The sequence below is a fragment of the Myxocyprinus asiaticus genome, chromosome 33 (genome assembly GCF_019703515.2).
Source record: "Myxocyprinus asiaticus isolate MX2 ecotype Aquarium Trade chromosome 33, UBuf_Myxa_2, whole genome shotgun sequence".
Taxonomy (NCBI): domain Eukaryota; kingdom Metazoa; phylum Chordata; class Actinopteri; order Cypriniformes; family Catostomidae; genus Myxocyprinus; species Myxocyprinus asiaticus.
Genome location: NC_059376.1, coordinates 12847589 through 12866463, shown reverse-complemented (window position 1 = coordinate 12866463; position 18875 = coordinate 12847589). Strand labels below are relative to the sequence as shown.

Genomic DNA, 18875 nt, shown 5'->3' with positions numbered 1-18875 from the left:
GGGTGAGAACAGACCAAAATGAAACTCCTTTTTCACTGTACATCTTGACAGCAGTCTCATTGTCGATCTTGATTTCAAGCTCGATTACACTTCCTATAGTGCCATCTAGTGCTTTGCGCATGCATCAAGCACTAGGAAGTGTAATTGAGCTTGAAATCATGATCGTGCCTAGAGACTGCAATGGCAAAATATGTACAGTGAAAAAGGAGTTATATTTTGGTCTGTTCTCACCCAAAACCAACTGGATCATTCAGAAGACGTTGATTAAACCACTGGAGTCGTATTGATTACCTTTATACTGACTTTATCTCCTTTTTGGAGCTTCAAAGACCTGGCCACCATTTGCTTGCAATGTATGAACCTACAGAGCAGAAATATTCTTCTAAAAATCTTTGTTTCTGTACTGCTGAAGAAAGAAAGTCATACACATCTGGAATTGCCAGAGGATGATTAAATGAATTTTGGGTGAACTATCCCTTTAACAACCAATAAGATCTCAATTTCATGCTTTCTCTCTCTGGTCTGCCTATTTCTTTCCCTATTTCAGATGGATGCAGCATGTGGAATCAGTCAGACCCCATTATTGTGTCATTACGACACATGTCTCCTGGAATTGACCCTGTTGCTGCTCACTGGAGTTTGCATGCCCTGGAGCATCATGGCAGTTGGAGTCTAAATGGCTGTCAGCTGGCCCATACCGATGCATCCAGCTCTACTCTGCGGTGCTCTGTGCTTAGCAACTATGCTGTACTTCAGGTAAAATTGGAACAACCTTTTAAATATTCCAAGACTGTATGTAAATTTGCAAATATGATATAGAGCACTTATAGTACAGTATATCTAGTACAAAGAATTTCACTGAGACATACTGTAGATTCTAAGAAAGCTGATATCCAGCATATTGAGATGAAAAATCTGAAATACATCTCCCCACAAAGGTAATTGGACACTTAAGCCACACATACACCGATCAGCCACAACATTAAAACCACCTGCCTAATATTGTGTAGGTCCCCCCCGTGCCGCCAAAACAGCGGCAATGATATTCTTCTCACCACAATTGTACAGAGTGGTTTTCTGAGTTACTGTTGACTTTGTCAGTACGAATTAGTCTGGCCATTCTCTGTTGACCTCTCTCATCAACAAGGGATTTCCATCCACAGAACTGCTGCTCACTGGATGTTTTTTGTAGTTGGCACCATTCAGAGTAAATTCTAGAGACTGTTGTGTGTGAAAATCCCAGAAAATCCCAGAAAAGTCACAGAAATACTCAAACCAGCCCATCTGGCACCAACAATCATGCCACGGTCCAAATCACTGAGATCACATTTGTTCCCCATTCTGATGGTTGATGTGAACATTAACTAAAGCTCCTGACCCGTATCTGCATGATTTTATGCACTGCACTGCTGCCACTTGATTGGCTGATTAGATAATCGCATGGATGATTGATGGTGCAAGTCGGGTTGGTTTGAGTATTTCTGGAACTGCCGATCTGCTGGGATTTTCACCCACAGCAGTCTCTAGAATTTACACCGAATGGTGCCAAAAACAAAAAAACATCTATCGAGCGGCAGTTCTGGTAGTGCCTTGTTGATGAGAGAGGTCAACAGAGAATGGCTAGACTGGTTCGAACTGACAAAGTCTATGGTAACTCAGATAACCGCTCTGTACAATTGTGGTGAGAAGAATAGCATTGCAGAATGCTATTCTGAGATTCGGGTTGGCACTCTTTTGGTGGCACGAGGGGGACCTACACAATATTAGGCAGGTGGTTTTAATGTTGTGGCTGATTGGTGTAAAAGCTTTTGAATGCCATTGCATCACATAACAAAATATCAAACTAAGCAAGAGTAAATTAAATTACCTTGGGACCAGTTGGTTATAAGTAACTGCAAAAATGGCTTGAAAGGTAATGTTAGGTCTAGTAACATTTGTTTGATGATGACTGACTTGTTTTATGTGAAATGCATGTGGCTTAAAGGGATGGTTCACCCAAATATGAAAATTCTCTCATCATTTACTCACCTCATGCAGTCCCAGATGTGTATGACTTTCTTTCTTCTGCAGAATACAAATGACATTTTTAGAAGAATATCTCAGCTCTGTTGGTCCTCACAATGCAAGTGAATGGTGAACAGAACTCAGAATGTCCAAAAATGACAAAGGAAGTATAAAAGTAATCCATAAGACAGTGGTTAAATCCATATCTTCTGAAGCAATTTGATAGGTGTGGGTGAAAAACAGATCAATTTTTAAGTATTTTTTTTACTATCAATCTCCACCTTTGACCAGCTCCAACCAGTAGGTGGCTGAATGTGAAAGTCACTCCACACCAGAAAGTGGAAGTGAAAGTAAAAGTGAAGATTTACTGTTAAAAAAGGACTTAAATATTGATCTGTTTCACAACAACACCTGTTATATAGCTTCTGAAGATAAAGATTTAACTACTGGAGTCATATGGATTACTTTTATACTGCCTTTTGTGCCTTCAAAGTTCTGGTCAACATTCACTTGCATTTTGAGGACCAACAGAGCTGAACTATTCTTTTAAAAATCTTCATTTGTGTTTTGCAGAAGAAAGAAAGTCATACACATCTGGGATTGCAGGAGGGTGATTAAATGAGACAGTTTAAATTTTTGGGTGAACTAACCCTTTAAGTGCATAATTCTTTTTAGAGCCACTTCATGTCCATTTCATTGACTGCCTTCTTTCTGAAAATGTAGGAAAATTGGGTAACTAAATCTAGTGTATGACAGCATACTGATTACTGTAATAGCCCTGTTGTGGTGAGTCTTATCTCACTAATGAGTTCCTCTAGCCTGCCCACCCCTAGTGGAGTTATATAGTCATTCCTTTACATAGGGAGGAAAGGTCTCCCATTACAAACACACATTTTACTTTACATGTCTTTATCCTGAAATTTGTCAAAAGGATTTTAACGTTCAGCTAGAACAGCTTGAACTGTTTTTGTTATCGGGAAAATGGTATGAATTTTGATAGGAGATGGGCGTTTTTGGCCAATAATGGAAACTTCTTGGCACTCAAGTTGTATTTCTATAATCATATTTCAACATTTTGACATCAGAGCAGGATTACTCTTTTGGGGCCTGAATGTTTCCAAAAATTCTCCTTCTTACTTCTTTTCCCCCTCTCTTACCTCTCTTTCATATTTCAGGAGATGCCAGATTTCCTGGGTTCTCCTCCAGTTCCAGTGGAAGTTCTTCACCCTGTGATCTACACCTGCACCGCAGTGCTGCTTCTCTGTCTGTTCACCATCATCATCACCTATATACTGCACCACAGGTATTGGTTTAAATATGGTTCTAGTCCAACATGATCACACAGGAAATCGACATTTCCAAAAGTTCATGTACATGTTTATGTCCGGAAATCGACCCCATTCTGTCAAATTACTGACAAGCGGCATCCCCCATCGCACATTTTTTGCAATAATTGAAATGTGGTTACCTTTTCCTGTGGTGCAACTGATAGCACATTGCATGAGCAATCTTTGAGACATAGGTTCTGGTCCCGTGAAAACCAGGAAATAATTACGTTCTGTGGGACTCTGATGTTGCATTTTCGCTCAAATTACATTTTTACTCCACTGATGGTTAGGTTTGGGTTAGAGCATATGGTTAATAAAAATGCATTCCTGCTGACTGTATTACACCATTTACAACTAAAAATACAGCTTGCTTTTGTCTATATTTCACCCGTGAACAGGAACTATGTGTTCAACAACAATTCCAGCTTCAGCCACTGGGGGCAGTGGTTAAAATTCCGATAAGTACAGACCGATTTCAGCAGACCACATTGAAAATCATAGATTTTTTTTTCATTTAAACACGGAAATAAACAAAGTTTTGTACAATTTTGTACAATTTTAAAACAAAAAAATTGTATTACTCCTTTGTACAAGGTCAGATTGCCACATGCTCTTTGGAACATTTTCAAATCATGGTGGATTACATGGATCATCAGGTTTTGCCAAAGTCTTTTTATCAAGTCAGTTCACACAGCAGCCATCTTTGGAACGCTCCTGGGCAGCTATTTTCTATGTAAACAAGTGGCATGACAATGCAGCTGTAACGGTAGCCAGCTGGTACGTGATAACTGTGCGGTATGTGTAAACCTCACTCCCTTGGCCTCAAGAGGCGCACTAGTGACTGACACTAGAGGCTGCAGCCTTTAGCCTCCTCGTTAGCGTGTTCACTGGTTCGAATCGCATTCAAAGCAGGTCAAGCAGGACCGGTTACACAGCTCCTATCTACTTGATTAGGGAAAGACAGAAATCTCCAAAGCAGCTGCTCAAGATAATGATCAAAGAACATATTTCAAATCAGCAGTAAAATCTGACAACACTGGTATTATAAATTGTGCTTCTTTACCTAAGATCATGCTAAAAAAACAAAATTTTCCCGACTTGTGTATTGTAGCTAATGAGCATTTTCAAGTTGATTGACAGGCGAAGTCTGTATCTAAAAGGTGGTTGGCTCTTTTACCTTTAGTGCGGGACTTCTTTTGGCCGTTCCAATTTCTCCCATTCATTTTAAAAGAAGTGACCTGTCTCTGCTAAATAATCTCTGGGTTTTGCACAAACTTGTGGCATCCACACCAGCTTGAATGCATGTTGCCATTACAATACGAGGACATATCAAATTCTAGAAATTCTGAAATTCATATACAGTACATTCTTTTCACCCAACTTGTTATGCTGATAATATAAATTTAACATAATTTTAATCAAATACATTTTTATATTAATTAAAAAAATTGCTAAATAGAAGCATTTTCACTTGTTGTCTGATATTTTTTGACCCCACTGTATATGAAAATACAAAGAGAGTTTAAAAAATTTAGTTTCTTAACTGCTTGCTCTCTTTCTTCAGTTCTATCAGAATTACAAGGAAGAGTTGGCACACCCTCGTAAACACTAGTTTCCACATCGCAATGACGTCCGCAGTATTTGCTGGAGGCATCACTCTGACCGGCTACCCAATAGTATGTCAGGCAGTAAGTTCCCATTTTAATTAAACACTTGGAAACACAGGCCCACAGCTGCCCCTGCATAAAATCAAAATATTCTTACCTTTTCTTCATTGGTTTTTAGACTCTAACGTGGCTTTACTTGTTGTTTACTCGTGTATATTTGTTAGGTGGGGATTGTTCTTCACTACTCCTCTCTGTCCACTTTGTTATGGATCGGTGTTAGTGCCAGAGTTATCTATAAAGAAGCTTTACTGAGGTCTCCACAACAGCTAGAAGGCGAGACTGTTGTACAACCAACCCAGCGCCCCATGCTCAGGTCAGTGATGTCATTATGGAGGAAATGTTAGCATTTGTAGCAACTCATAATGTAAAAACAAAGCATAATGTAATAACTGCACATAATGTAATAAGTATTACATTATTGATGTAATAAAATGTTCAGAATGTAATAATTTTCTCAAAACGTAATAAAATCTTGAGCTCATAATGCAATAATGTTTTTCGCATAACGTTATTGTATAAGACATTTTTCACATTATGAACACACTGTAGCAACTTATAATGTAATCACAATTTATAATGTAATAGCAGCACATACTGTATATGTGAAACAATGTTTATGATGTAATCATTTTCTCTCAACATAATAAAGTTATGAGCACAAAACAGGATAATAGATTTTTTTTTTTTTTTAAATAGGTTATTACATTAAAAGGAATGTAGGCTTATTAGGCTACATTGTGAACTCAAACATTTTTATAAAACTTTTACAAATTTTGTGATTATGACCTCGTTTTGACTCAGAAACACATTTTATGTTTTATGCCCTAAATTAAAAAATAATGTTTCTGCTTTCTAATGATGTAATTATTACTTTTCTAATCATTGTTGAAATATAATAATTTAAATGGCTGTCATAAAAACTTGTTTATATTCTATGCTTCTCTATAGAGAAGCTTTTCATTTTTCTAGCTAACTAATGAGCTAAGGACAATATTGGCTAAATCTTCCTGAGCATTAGGTGACAAGTTCTTCACAAGCTGTTATACTGACGTCTTCCCGCAGATGAAACAGCTTAGGCACATACACGAGAGATGATGCGTGAATGTACTGTAAGTTGTACTGTATCTTTCAACTTGCCCTCAGATCTACATTCATGTTTTTTATTTTCGTGTTATAACTTTTATTAAAGTGAAGAAAATGATCGGTACTGCCGTTTGAACTTAGGCAGATACCGCAATCTGTTACACACGGCATTAAAGACTATCAAAAGAACATTCAGTATTTTGATTTCGTGATAAAATTGTCATAGTTTGAAAGCTGAGACTTTTTTTTATCGAAAACACGTAAAAAACACAAAACAGTCCAAATTTAAAAGTCTCAGCTGTTTAATTATAAACTTATATTTCTACTCCAAGCCATTGTCGAGATATAATCATTTAAATGGTGGCTGTCATATAAACAATTGTTTTTGAGAAAAAGGACTCCAAACTATTTTTAGATGTTTGACAGAATTAGGAGAATTATTCAAACATACATTAAATAATTTATAGACATCATCAATCACAAACTCAAGGAGCTTTTTGGCCAGCATATTCGATTGATGATTGCAGTACTAACTTAATAATATGCTAACATTTAATTACCTGAGTTGCATTTCAACATACAATATTCTTTTTCTTTGAATATACGGTTGGACAGTTATAGTGTTCATCTGAAGATGTACAGTAGGTGATTATACTGTGCAAAAGTTTTTCCCAGTTTTCTTTAGCACTCCCAGAAATGTTGTAGCCTGTAGGGTGCATTCTTATACTGTAGATGCATCCTAAATTTGTGGATTTATTTGTTTTTGATTGGTGGCTGGTTGAACTGTCCCAGTGTTATTTATTTTATTTTATTTTATTTTTTTAAGTTACTGGTTTTAAAAAGGGATTTTATTTTTCTTTTGCTATAAGAATTGTGCTACTCTCTAACAACTCTTGGAAATTTGTGCTGAACTCTTTTAACTGAAGACTGCACGTGTCTTTGGCTTATGTATATACAGTATTAGAAGTAATGTACAGTAATAAAAGTCATAATAATAATAAAAATAATAATAACAACAACATCAAAAATAATATTAATATTACTTCTACTACTACTTCTACTTCTACTAATAACAATAATAATAAATGCATGAATATTTAAATATGGTGCATTTCTTGGGTAGTTTAAGACAAGATTTAAAGTTTTAAAATGTACTGTAAAGAAATACCAATGTTTTTTATGCCTTTATATAATTTATTTTTATTTTTTATTTTATTTTATTTTATTTTATTTTTTTGGTGAGTTCATAATGTAATATATTTATCATAATGTAAAAAAAGTTATTACATTATGAGCACAATATTTTATTATATTTTGAGAAAATTATTACATTATGAACATTTTATTACATTAATAATGTAATACTTATTACATTATGTGCAGTTATAAAATTATGAGTTGCTACAGCATTGGCTGGGTCAATAAGGGCATTGGCCATTTTACGTTTGACAACTGCAATGCAGCAACAAACTTAAAATGTGACCATTGTAGTCCAATTCATGAACAATTGACTCTTATAAGGCAGTTGTTTTTAACAATCGGTCTCACAAATCAGTCTTGAACTTAGTTACAGTTTGAATCAGTCTAACAACACCAAATCTGTTGTTGCTGCTCTTGACATAAAAATTTTTCCGCAAGTCATTACTATGGTTGTGTCGAACTCAAAATTAACTGTTTATGTGTGTACTTAAGGCTCGAGAGACATAAATCAGTCTAATAAAAATATATTTACCTATTAATTTTGATTCAGTGTATAGTTAGAACCAACTGCTATTTGGAACCAGAATCAGTAAGTGGAATTGGCACTGGGACCAGAATCATTAAATTAATTATGATCCTTACCCACAGTTCAGTCATGACATTTGCAAAGTTTTGTATGCAAATGATGGATAGGGCAGTGCAGGGGGGAAAGGGCAATAGGAGCTTTTGAGTTCAACTGAATGGACCACCATGATGTAAAAACGGACTAATCAAAGACCACCATTGTCCACATTAAAGCTAAAAACAATCTGCTGTTATAGACAGAGTCAGAAAGAGGAAAAGAGAAAGAAAGAGAGTGCAAAGTAGGAGGGGAGTGTCTGGAAAAAGAGAAAAGTAGACATACAGTCGAAGTTGTAAATCAAACAAGTGATCAGGCTAACTTTTCAAATGTCCTCAGAGACATGCAGGGCCGGCGCTGCTCAAATTGGTGCTCGACGCAGAGGTATGTAATCGTCTGATGGGTAACCTGCATTTAGGGAGCTGCGGCCCTGGAGACATGCATGCAAATCTATTCATTCCTTCTAGTCTGAGTTCTCCCTGTATTACATATTTTACCCTGAACCTCTATGCTCTCCACATACCCTGGGGAGTTCTTCCCAGATCCCACGCTTGCCCCCTGGGATAAATCATTCTATATGTTTCCTCATTCTATATGTTTCCACTGTCTGAAGGCCAGACTCAGCTCTTCAATGACAGACTTGAACACAGAACAGGCTTAATGTAGACCACACAAACTTCTTTGAGGCCTGGAAAAGGGAACATCTGTAGAAAATATAGTGCAACTGAACAATAAAAGTGGGATAGGCTGTCCTTTATTTGTATATGTGCAAGACTTATTGAGCTAAAATGGAATATTGTTATGTGCATGACAGTGATTTTACAATGGTTAAGAGGTGGTGTTAGGCATGACACAAAGCATCCTTTACTATAGTTCATATCAGTTTTATAATGACATTTATTAAATAATTCCTAACTGTCTGGCTGTCTCGGTCTATATCTCTATTTCTCTCTGCAGGTTTTACTTGATAGCTGGGGGTGTCCCGCTTATTATATGTGGTATCACTGCAGCTGTTAACATCAATAACTATGGAGACAACATTCCCTAGTGAGTACTGTTTTTTAAAACATTAAAGTAATAATTCCATGTTCTCAAACTACTTGTGAAAGTAAAACATCAACTACTAACAAAGGGGATTGCACACCGGACGCATCAGGCATGCAATGTACAGCATCCTAAAATTCTAAACCATTGTTTTCTTTTAATGTAGATGGTGGTGTCGAGCTACAAATTTGAGGGCTGCTCAAAATTCTGCTGTTCCACTCTTTTTGTTTTCCATTAAATTCAGTTATATTTTTCCCCAATCGTTATCAAGGGACATATTATTAACTTTAGCCTGGGATAAAAGATATATTGTGTATAGACAATCTTTCAGTAACAGGTTTGTCTTTTTGTGCTTTGACAGTTTGAATTAAGCCTAGGCTACAGAAAAATTGCATAATAAAAATCGCCCTTAAATCTTTCAGTGTGTACTGTTGTGCAGTTGCACCGTATTTTTCATATACTAACCTGCAAGCTCATCAATGTCACTTGTTCATTCTTGAAAAAGTATAAAAACCTTTGTGTGTAACTTTTGTTTGTACATTAAAAACCCAAATAAGTTGACTCAATTTATGGAGTAAACACGTTCCCTCAATTGAACTGAGTAATGTCATCTCCAATACCAGTGTAATTTAGTTCAACTTGGTGTTCATATAGAATGAACTTAACTATTTAAGTGAAGGTAACTAGATGCAAGTAGACTTAACTCAGATTTGCAATTTAAATGTCGTTGCTTAATAATTTTAATTGAATTGTCTCAAATTTAGGTCATTCAATAACACAGTTTAAAAATAAATAAGATTATAACTGATTCTAGGTCAGTCATCAAATTAACCTAATTTCTCTACAGAAATGCATATACGATATGTTTGTATTTCAGTTGTACTGTATCACTGAGAAATGTAATAGTGTTTATAGAAAAAACTTGACCAAATGGGACACAGATCACCCTAATAATGACATCACACAAACAACTATTTGCAAAAAAAAAAAAAAAAAAAAAAAAAAACACACAAAAAAAAAACACTAATAATACTGCAAAAGAGCCAAAAACCTCTTAATATTCTTAATAACATCTACAGTATTTAAATACCCCCATAAGTTCCCTTTGACCAAAGAAAACATAATTCAATAATTAAAGCACAAGGCACTGTGGGTATTCCCCATAGCCTCAATTTTGTACTCAATAGTTTGAGTTAGTAACACTTAAAATCTTAAGTCTATGGATTTTCTTGAGAAAAATAAGTTCAAGGAAGTTCAAGGATTTTTTTTTTAGATATTTGAGTAACAGGCCGAAAACTTGACTTTTTAAGTAATATTTAATTAAAACAACTTGATTTTTCCAGTAATGACAACAGTATGGTTTACAGTGGTGAATAGATTCAAAGCTTTGGACTCCCACCTCTATTAACTGCACCAACGCATTTTGTGTGCGGCACCTGTGCTTTGTCCTATCTGTGATGTTCCGTGACGGAGCATTGCGCTTCTCGTCCGGTGTGCGACATGCAGGGCCGTTGCAAGGTAATCTGGCCCCCCTGACTGTATATTGCCCTGGGTCCCTTTCCTATTAAAAAATACAGTTTAGAATTTGTTGTGGGGCCCCCTGAAACTTTGGGCCCTTAGAATCATTACCGCCTTTCACCCCACTAGCTACGGCCCTGATGACACCCTTAAGACATGTCAGTCTATTGGTGCAGTTTTTTTATATGTTTGTAACGGGACCAGGAACATAATCATATTTTTTTATACTTTATTATACATAATATTTTCACAGGGCTAGAGCACTGTATTGACCAATCAGCATCCAGGACCATAACTATCCATTCTATAATAAGAATAATTTCAGATTTAATTTCAGTATTAACAGCGTCCAAGAATGAATTAAGTGATACAAATTACAAAGAGGCCTCTCACCATGTGATATTTTTATTGCAAATTTTACAGTGTTTTTGTCACGTTTTAGTCATTTAGACTGGCGGCATACTTAATGTAAAATTTATTTGCCTGAGGTCATCTTTTCTGTTTTTGATTAGCTTCTGTTCTTTTACTGACTCTCTGATACTTATTGCAAATTTATTACACATGCTGACCTGCTCCTTTAAAGCCCCTTTAAAATGTGCCTGTTTAATACAGAGCTTGCTTTGTGTTTCTTTAATTTGAGTAATTACAGCCTTTGCCCTCTCTGACCTTTTTCACTGCTCCTGACTCCTCTGCAGCTGCTGGTTGGTATGGCAACCCAGTTTCGGTGCTTTCTACATTCCAGCTGGATTGATTATTCTGGTGACCTGGATCTACTTCCTGTGCACTGTGTTTTGCCTGAGGCACCGAAACTTCCAGAGTTCCAAAGATCCTCATTGCCCCGCCTCCAACCCCTCCCCCTTGCCAGAGAGCCAACCAGCACTCAGCGGCAGCACCAGTCTGCTCTCGACGGATTCTGTTGTGGGGCCGGTACATGCTGGGATAACAGTGGAAGACCAGTACTCCTTGAAGGCACAGTGTTTGGTGCTGGTGGCAACGCAGTTTGTGTTTCTGGGGCTGTGGTGTTGCGGTGCTATGGCAATTTGGCATGTTGACAGAGAGCAAAAGCTCTTCAGTTGCCTCTATGGGGGAACTGCCACCGGATTAGGGATTTTCTTGGTGCTCCATCATTGTTTCAAGCGTTTGGATGTCCAGGCAGCATGGCTAGGCTGTTGTCCTGGATATCGTCGTTCTCAGCCCATGCCAGCCTATAGCCACCCCTGTACTGCAACCGTTGGAGTTCAAAGTAGCTCAGATAGAGGCTCGCAGCTTTTTGTAGCCTGCCATCCGCCAACAGACCCCAACCATTACTCTTCTTCTGCCAGGTCCTCATCTACTCCAAGTGGAACTAGTAGCATTGGTGCTGGAACTTGCAAACTCACAAACCTTCTCCAGGTGACACAAGACAATGTGAACAATGCAACCCGAGCACCAACAAGAACAAATACAAGTACAAGCACAGAGAACAATGCCAACAACAAACCTGCCAATAATATGCCGCCCAGTCTGAGCAGCACACTGCCCGCCCAGCAGCCTCAAAGGAGGAAGGCTTGTAGTAGAACCAAGGGTGGCAATGGCCAGTACCATCACAGAGGTGATGGCAGAGGGCACTATCGCCTCAAAGCTCTCAGAGCAGGTGGAGGAGGTAGCATGAGCGCTTTAGGACCCTCTGGGACGGAGAAATTAAATATCCACCATCTACCCAAACATGCTTCCAGTGAGAATGGAAGTCTACGGAACAGCCATTCAGAGAGCCTAAATGGGCCTCTAACCAATGGGCGGCACAGAAGGGAGGGACTTGCGACAAGCCCTTCAGAAGGTAGCGATGGAGGAAGCAGTGGAAGTAGGAAACCTTTTCCACTGTTGCCGTCGGTGGCCAGTAGGGTTGCCATGCAGCAGAATGCTCAACGGCGTAGTGCTAGCAAAGACAATCTGAAACTGGCGGCTGTGTCTGAAAGAGAATCCAAGCGGAGCTCATTCCCTCTCAACATGACAATGAATGTCACCGGGACGGTCACTGCGACAGCTTCGTTGTCAACAGTTTCAGCACCAAATGGAACACTAAATGGTTCCGTGATAGAACTGGACACTAGCGGGACGGACCAATCACAGGGTTCGGTTAGTATGAAGAGCAGGGTTTGGAAAAGTGAGACAACAGTATAATAGTGAGCTTTGGTATAATTGTAAGAACTGACATTTAAAGTTTCTTGAAAGCGTAATAGGCTTATTGCTTATTTCTCCACAAGAGAAATATTTGGCTTGTTTTATGATCAACTTTGCATATTTAAAGGTGCACTCGATAATTTTTGGCTCATTAAAAAAGTTGTACTCCTTAAAAAAAGAATTGTAATTTTGAAACTTATGTATAAAATCATGATCACTCACATGGGATGAAGACTCCAGTCATATCAGTAACTTTATGAAAGCTGTTTTATTCTACAAGGAGAGGGTCTCCTCATGGGGCGGCCATGTTAGCATCACATGACCAGCTGAATACTACTCACTTAATCTCAGTAACCGGCCTGTTACCGGACACTTTCACTCATGGACTGTGAATAGTGAAGTTCTACAATGGCATCGGTAACTGAAAACTTTTGCATTTAAATGACGCTGCATCCACACCACTAGGTGTCAGTGTAAGTCCAAGACGACATGCATAAAAATTACTGAGTGCACTTTTGAAGGATAGTTCACCCAAAAATAAAAATAATTCACCCTCATACTGATACAAATTCATGACTTTTTTCCTTGGAACACAACTAGAGAAGCTGAGAATTTTTGCCTCAGTTAATTTGCCAATTATTCACTTGCATTATTTATTTTTTTATTTTATTTTTTTTTTTTATGTTGTTGTATACAATGAAAGTGAAACATTCTGCCTAAAATCTCATTTTGTGTTACACAGGAATAAAGTCATACAGGTTTGGAACAATATGAGGGTGAGTAAGTGATGCAAGAATTTTCATTTTTGCATTTTTGAACAGTCAAGCTAACATCGTTGCCAGATAATTGTCACTTGTTTGTCGGCAATGCTTTCAGGGGCTCTAGACATTGTGGTGTCAAATGGAGGACATTATGAGGCCAAATTACATTTTATAAATATGAAAAAAGAGAAGGGGTGTGTATGCAAAACCTGACGCCTCTAAAAAGAGATTGGCGGAGGAGTTGGTGTAATACAATATGCAAAATTGTTTTTGTGCTTTTGTTTGTCTGTAATACCACTTAATCTAACAAATTTGTTCGAAAGCAATGAACAAATATCTTTTGATTTTGAATATGCCAAGGGATATGTGAGCATTAAGTTTAGTTTCTGACTATGCATATCTATCAAGATGGATTTCAAGTCCATCTGGAGACAGCAATGTTTGTTTCCCAAGATGATTTTCTTGTTTCTGTTGTGTTCATGTGTTTCATTCAATTTATTTCACTTATATGTCTGTAAGAATGTACATTATGTGTTATGTATGTATTGTTTGACCATTACAGTGTTAATTGAACTTCATTAACTCTAGCACTAATAAGCATGCATCCTATGGTCAGTCCAACATGAATATGGAAAGCTATGACTTCCATTCCAAAAATTCCATCCAATGTTAATTGGTAGTAAGATTTTTGTTATTTTCTGCTGACACTGTTGAGCAGAAAGCAAACGCTTGGGAAAAATGTTGAATCATAGTGTCCTCTACTGGGTAATTTCTGCCATTGATCAAATGCACTGAAAATAAATGCCGTTGTTGGACAAATGATATCATCAAAGTGACAACTGCTGCAGTGGTCACTCTATAGTGACTGAGGGATTGGATGAAGAGGGATGATTGTTTGTCCCTACTTGTTCTGTTGTAGTACCATGTATAACATGGACATTTTAGCACTTCGTTCAGGCCTGTTTATCTCATGTCGCAACCTGATGGCTTATGTGAGCTTTTTACATATTCTTTTGAATAATAATGTATTTATATTATACATATCAGTATTAATATTTTGGTGGAACTGTTATTAGCCTATGCAATTTTATGATAATCAGTATTTTACAGCGGATTGGTGGCCTCATAATTTTTATAACAAATATTGTAAATTACCAAGCTTCATTTAGCCCAAAAATGCGAAGCTATTACTAAGAATTTGCGATCTACCAATAATTTTTATTACTCCCTTCAAATCATATCCAAATGTTTGGTATCCGTTAGCAAGGAATTTGTGATTTGCTATTCCTTGATCTTTTGATCCTAAAGAGTATCCAAATAACTTTGTCTCATGCAAATCAAGAATTAACAATCCCAGGAATTGTGTGGTCAGTGTGAGATCTTTTCACTGACTATGTTCATCCAAGGCCCACAAGTTACAATTTTTTAGTGCTGTTATTTTTAGACCTTTGTCACATTGTGACAAAGTCAGAAGCGAAATGCATTGCTTGTCTTTAGCTTAAACTTTAATCAAAATAAAACGAATAACTTTAAAGTGTGTTTTCAGGGATGTTTGCATGCCAAAGATGCTTATGGTTTAAACACCTTTTAACATTACAGTGATGAGCTTATTTGCAATTTTGTTAAATGTAACAAACATATTTGCCTTTTAACCCTACAAGCCAGAAATCTCCCTCATATTGGGTACATTTTCACTATTAGTAAAGAACCAGTCCTCCTCTTGAAATTCAAATTTATGAAGCATTTAATGTCATGATGTCCAGAGTCATTAACCATTTTTATCAGTTTAGCCATGAAGACTGATATAGTTATCAGCATAATGTCATTACAGATTTCATGTGCTATTTTATTTTGGATGTATATGATGTCAGTAGGTTATGATTTAAGGTGTCATCTGAAACTACGACAGCAACAAAAATCTACAGTCAAATACATGGAAGTTTGTGGCCTGCACAAAGTGTGCCACATGTATGAAATACTTTTTATCTTAGAAAGAAATGTACATTTTGTGCATTATGGTTTCATGTGACATTGTGATATTTGCATGAGCAATTTTCTTTGCCTCTTGGTAGGCCTAGCTTCTGACAGTCAGTATAAATTCATTGTTATCTTAACTATTGTTCCCTATCTGTCACTCACTCGACGTTGTTTCGATGTAGTGACACTAGCAGTCACTCTTGGGAGCCCCAAACGCCTCTGCTTTTTGAAAAAAGGCCAATGGGAATTGGCGAGTGGAATTTGCATGCCACGCTCCCGGACATACGGGTATAAAAGGAGCTGGTATGCAACCACTCATTCAGATTTTCTCTTCGGAGCCGAGCGGTTGTGTTCAGCGAGCTGAATTACTCAGACGACCCATTCACCTCGAAAAGCTGTTGGATTTACGGCGCATTACAGTGGCTTCTCCCCCTCTTGCACTGGTGAAGTGTAGGGAATGCCCCTGGGCGCTTCAGCAGCCAAAAGAGTATATTCTTCCTACTAAAAGAGTATATTTTCCCTTCTTAAAAGAGTGGCATTAATGGAGAGCGTCTTTTTAAGAGGTGCCCACGCGGAGACAGCGTTCGTGGACGGGTCATGTTCTCACTGCGAGAGCGTTACCATCGCAACGTCGCGGTTTTTCCTTTGTTAGAAGGAAAGACCACCCCAGCGGCTCTCCGCCTCGGTCCTTCTACCTATGGGTTTGAGGCCGCATCGGTTAGCACTGGGGGCGATTTGGGGACCCCAATGGGAGCCACTCCATCGGGAAACTCCCCACGGACCTCCCATTCGCCAGTACACTCATTTGCCCCGCTGGGATGAGACTGCCAGTTCGTCTCAGGGCGAGTTCGCGATCTCGTTTTGGCTCTCGCGAAGTGGATGAGCTCTCGATTGCAGCATCGGAGAGCGGGCTGTCCAGTCTGACCTTGAGGACTCTCCCACCTTCGGGTGTGGTCACCCAGTCACAGCCTGACGCGCAGCTGGCAGCCATGCTTGCCCGGGCGGCTGCGTGTGTCGGGCTGGAGTGGAACCCTCCACCCCCCCTGAACCTTCGCAGCCTGACGATTGGTTCCTGGGCCCAGAGCGCTGCTCACGGCCACGCCCTGCCCCGGTCCCTTTCTTCCCGGAGGTGCATGAGGAGCTCACAAGGTCACAGCGGGCACCTTTCACTGCCTGGACCCGGTCTCTGAGCTCCTCCGCTCTCACTACCCTTGATGGTGGGGCTGCCAGGGGGTACTCAGTGATCCCCCAGGCGGATAAGGCGGTACACCTGTGCCCGCAAAACGCCGCCACCTGGCGGGGCCGCCCGTCCAGTGCCTGTAAGGTTAAGGTCTCTGGCGACTAAGGCTTGCACTGCCACTGGACAGGCCGCCTCAGCCCTGCATGCCATGGCTCTCCTGCAAGTGCATCAAGCCAAGGTGCTAAGAGAACTGCACGAGGGTAGTTCTGACCCGGGATTGTTACAGGAGCTGCGCTCGGCAACCGACCTCACTCTCCGGGCAACGAAGGTCATGGTGCGGCATCCCGGGCGACCTCAACACCACAGCGGACGCGCTGTCACGACAGGTTACGCTCAGTGGAGAGTGGACCAGCTGTTTTGGATTCGATTCGGTCGAGCACAGGTAGACCTGTTTGCTTCCTGGGAATCCTCCCACTGCCCACTTTGGTACACCCTGACCGAGGCACCCCTCAGTATAGATGCGCTGGCACACAGCTGGCACCCTGGACTATGCAAACACGTGTTTCCCCAGTGAGCCTACTTGCACAGACCCTGTGCAAGGGTAGGTGCTCCACATGCTCTGGTTCCCCAAAGATGACCCCATGTGATGTATCTTCTGCTAAATCGTTTCCCTGTCGGTAAACTGCGTCTTCCTTGGGCAGAGGCCCCTCTGCCCCCGGTCACCATGCTTGTAGAAACTCCTCCCCCCTTGGGTAGGACCTACCATGTGACTTCTCCACATGACATACTACCAACAAGACTCAGTAAGACCATGTGACATATTTCCACTCAAAATACCCCCCCCCCCCCCTTCTCTGGGCGGGGTGTGGTCTCCGCGTGTCTTCCCCTTGGGAGTGACATCCCCACAACGTAGACATTTATGGCCGCCAGTCGATTAACAAATTCCACTCTTTTTGGGAGAAAAAAGAGGAAAAGAGGCCACGGCTGGGCAAGCCTGTCCCTATTTGTTGGGCAGTCGACTTGTTCCCAAAGGACCGTTCGACGCTCAAGAGTGTTGGGGGAGGTTACGTGACGGCCTGGTGCGCTGGCTATGAGGCACACAGTGGTCTGCCCGTCTCGCACCGCCAGTCCACATAACACAGTTCAGCTAGTTGTGGCTTTTGTATATGGATCCCTAGTGTCACTACATCGACACAACGTCGAGTGAGTGACAGATAGGGAACGTCCTGGTTACTTTCGTAACCTCCGTTCCCTGATGGAGGGAATGAGACGTTGTGTCCCTCTTGCCACAATGCTGAACTACCCGCTGAAATGGCCGGGACCTTGTCTCGGCTCCTCAGCACAAAACCTGAATGAGTGGTTGCATACCAGCTCCTTTTATACCCATATGTCCAGGAGAGTGGCATGCAAATTCTACTCGCCAATTCCCATTGGACTTTTTTCAAAAAGCAGAGGTGTTTGGGGCTCCCAAGAGTGACCCCTAGTGTCACTACATCGACACAACGTCTCGTTTCCTCCATCAGGGAACGGAGGTTACGAAAGTAACCATGACGTTTTAATTGTCATCTCGAAGTTAAAAAAGGGAGATTTCAGTAATATCTTAAATATTTATATTTTTGTCACTCACGTCAATTTAAAAATGTTAGCAGCATTTTTGTATCGATTTCAGTAATATATTTATCATAGATGTTAAGATTGTGCCTTATCAATGATCTGATGCAAAATAAAGGTTTGGAAAAAATGCCATTAATTCTAAATTATTTTGTTTGTTTTAGAAATTTACTTGAATGTATCGTGTGTGACATAAATAAGAAAAGCTGAGAGTGACACACACTGTTTTGCATTTGGCAACTACACAACTTCTGTCTCAATGTAATATGTAAATTGACATCCTCCAAAGCAAATAAAGCCTATCAAAAGTGGCCCTTGTTTTATTGACATATACGCTGTCCAACCAGATTACAGAACTGTAGCTTGGGTGGGACATTCAGTACAGTACACTGACACTGAGAGCATCACTGACTGTTTACATTCTCATCACTGACAAAGGCTGTTTTGAGCATTTAGCTCTCATTCAAGTGTTTATCAAATAGAGCTAAGGAAAACTATCATTCATTTACCACTGTTGTTAGATGTACATCCTGTACTGTAAGTTTATTTTAGTGTTTGAGGTTTATTCCCAAGTTTATAGCCAGTGTAGAGGCAAAGTTTACTAAAAAAATAATAGTTTTCATTGATCTGTCTGATTAACTGCAGACTGATCCTCTCCAGTGTGTAAATCTGAGAGATGATGACCAATCGGCCTTCAAAACGACTGCTCAGACTATCGCTTTC

At 39.6% G+C, this 18875-nt stretch overlaps 1 protein-coding gene across 1 annotated transcript in view; it reads left to right on the top strand.

Annotated features, from left to right (window-relative positions):
- LOC127424298 (adhesion G protein-coupled receptor A2) overlaps nucleotides 1-18450 on the top strand; it is a 144123-nt gene extending 125673 nt beyond the window's left edge. The window contains exons 14-19 of the mRNA XM_051669339.1: nucleotides 548-756; nucleotides 3180-3307; nucleotides 4897-5020; nucleotides 5164-5312; nucleotides 8859-8948; nucleotides 11159-18450. Coding sequence (XP_051525299.1) covers nucleotides 548-756; nucleotides 3180-3307; nucleotides 4897-5020; nucleotides 5164-5312; nucleotides 8859-8948; nucleotides 11159-12623 — 2165 coding nt within the window. The 3' untranslated portion in view covers nucleotides 12624-18450. The remainder of the gene's footprint in view (nucleotides 1-547; nucleotides 757-3179; nucleotides 3308-4896; nucleotides 5021-5163; nucleotides 5313-8858; nucleotides 8949-11158) is intronic.
- The last annotated feature ends 425 nt before the right edge of the window (nucleotides 18451-18875 follow it).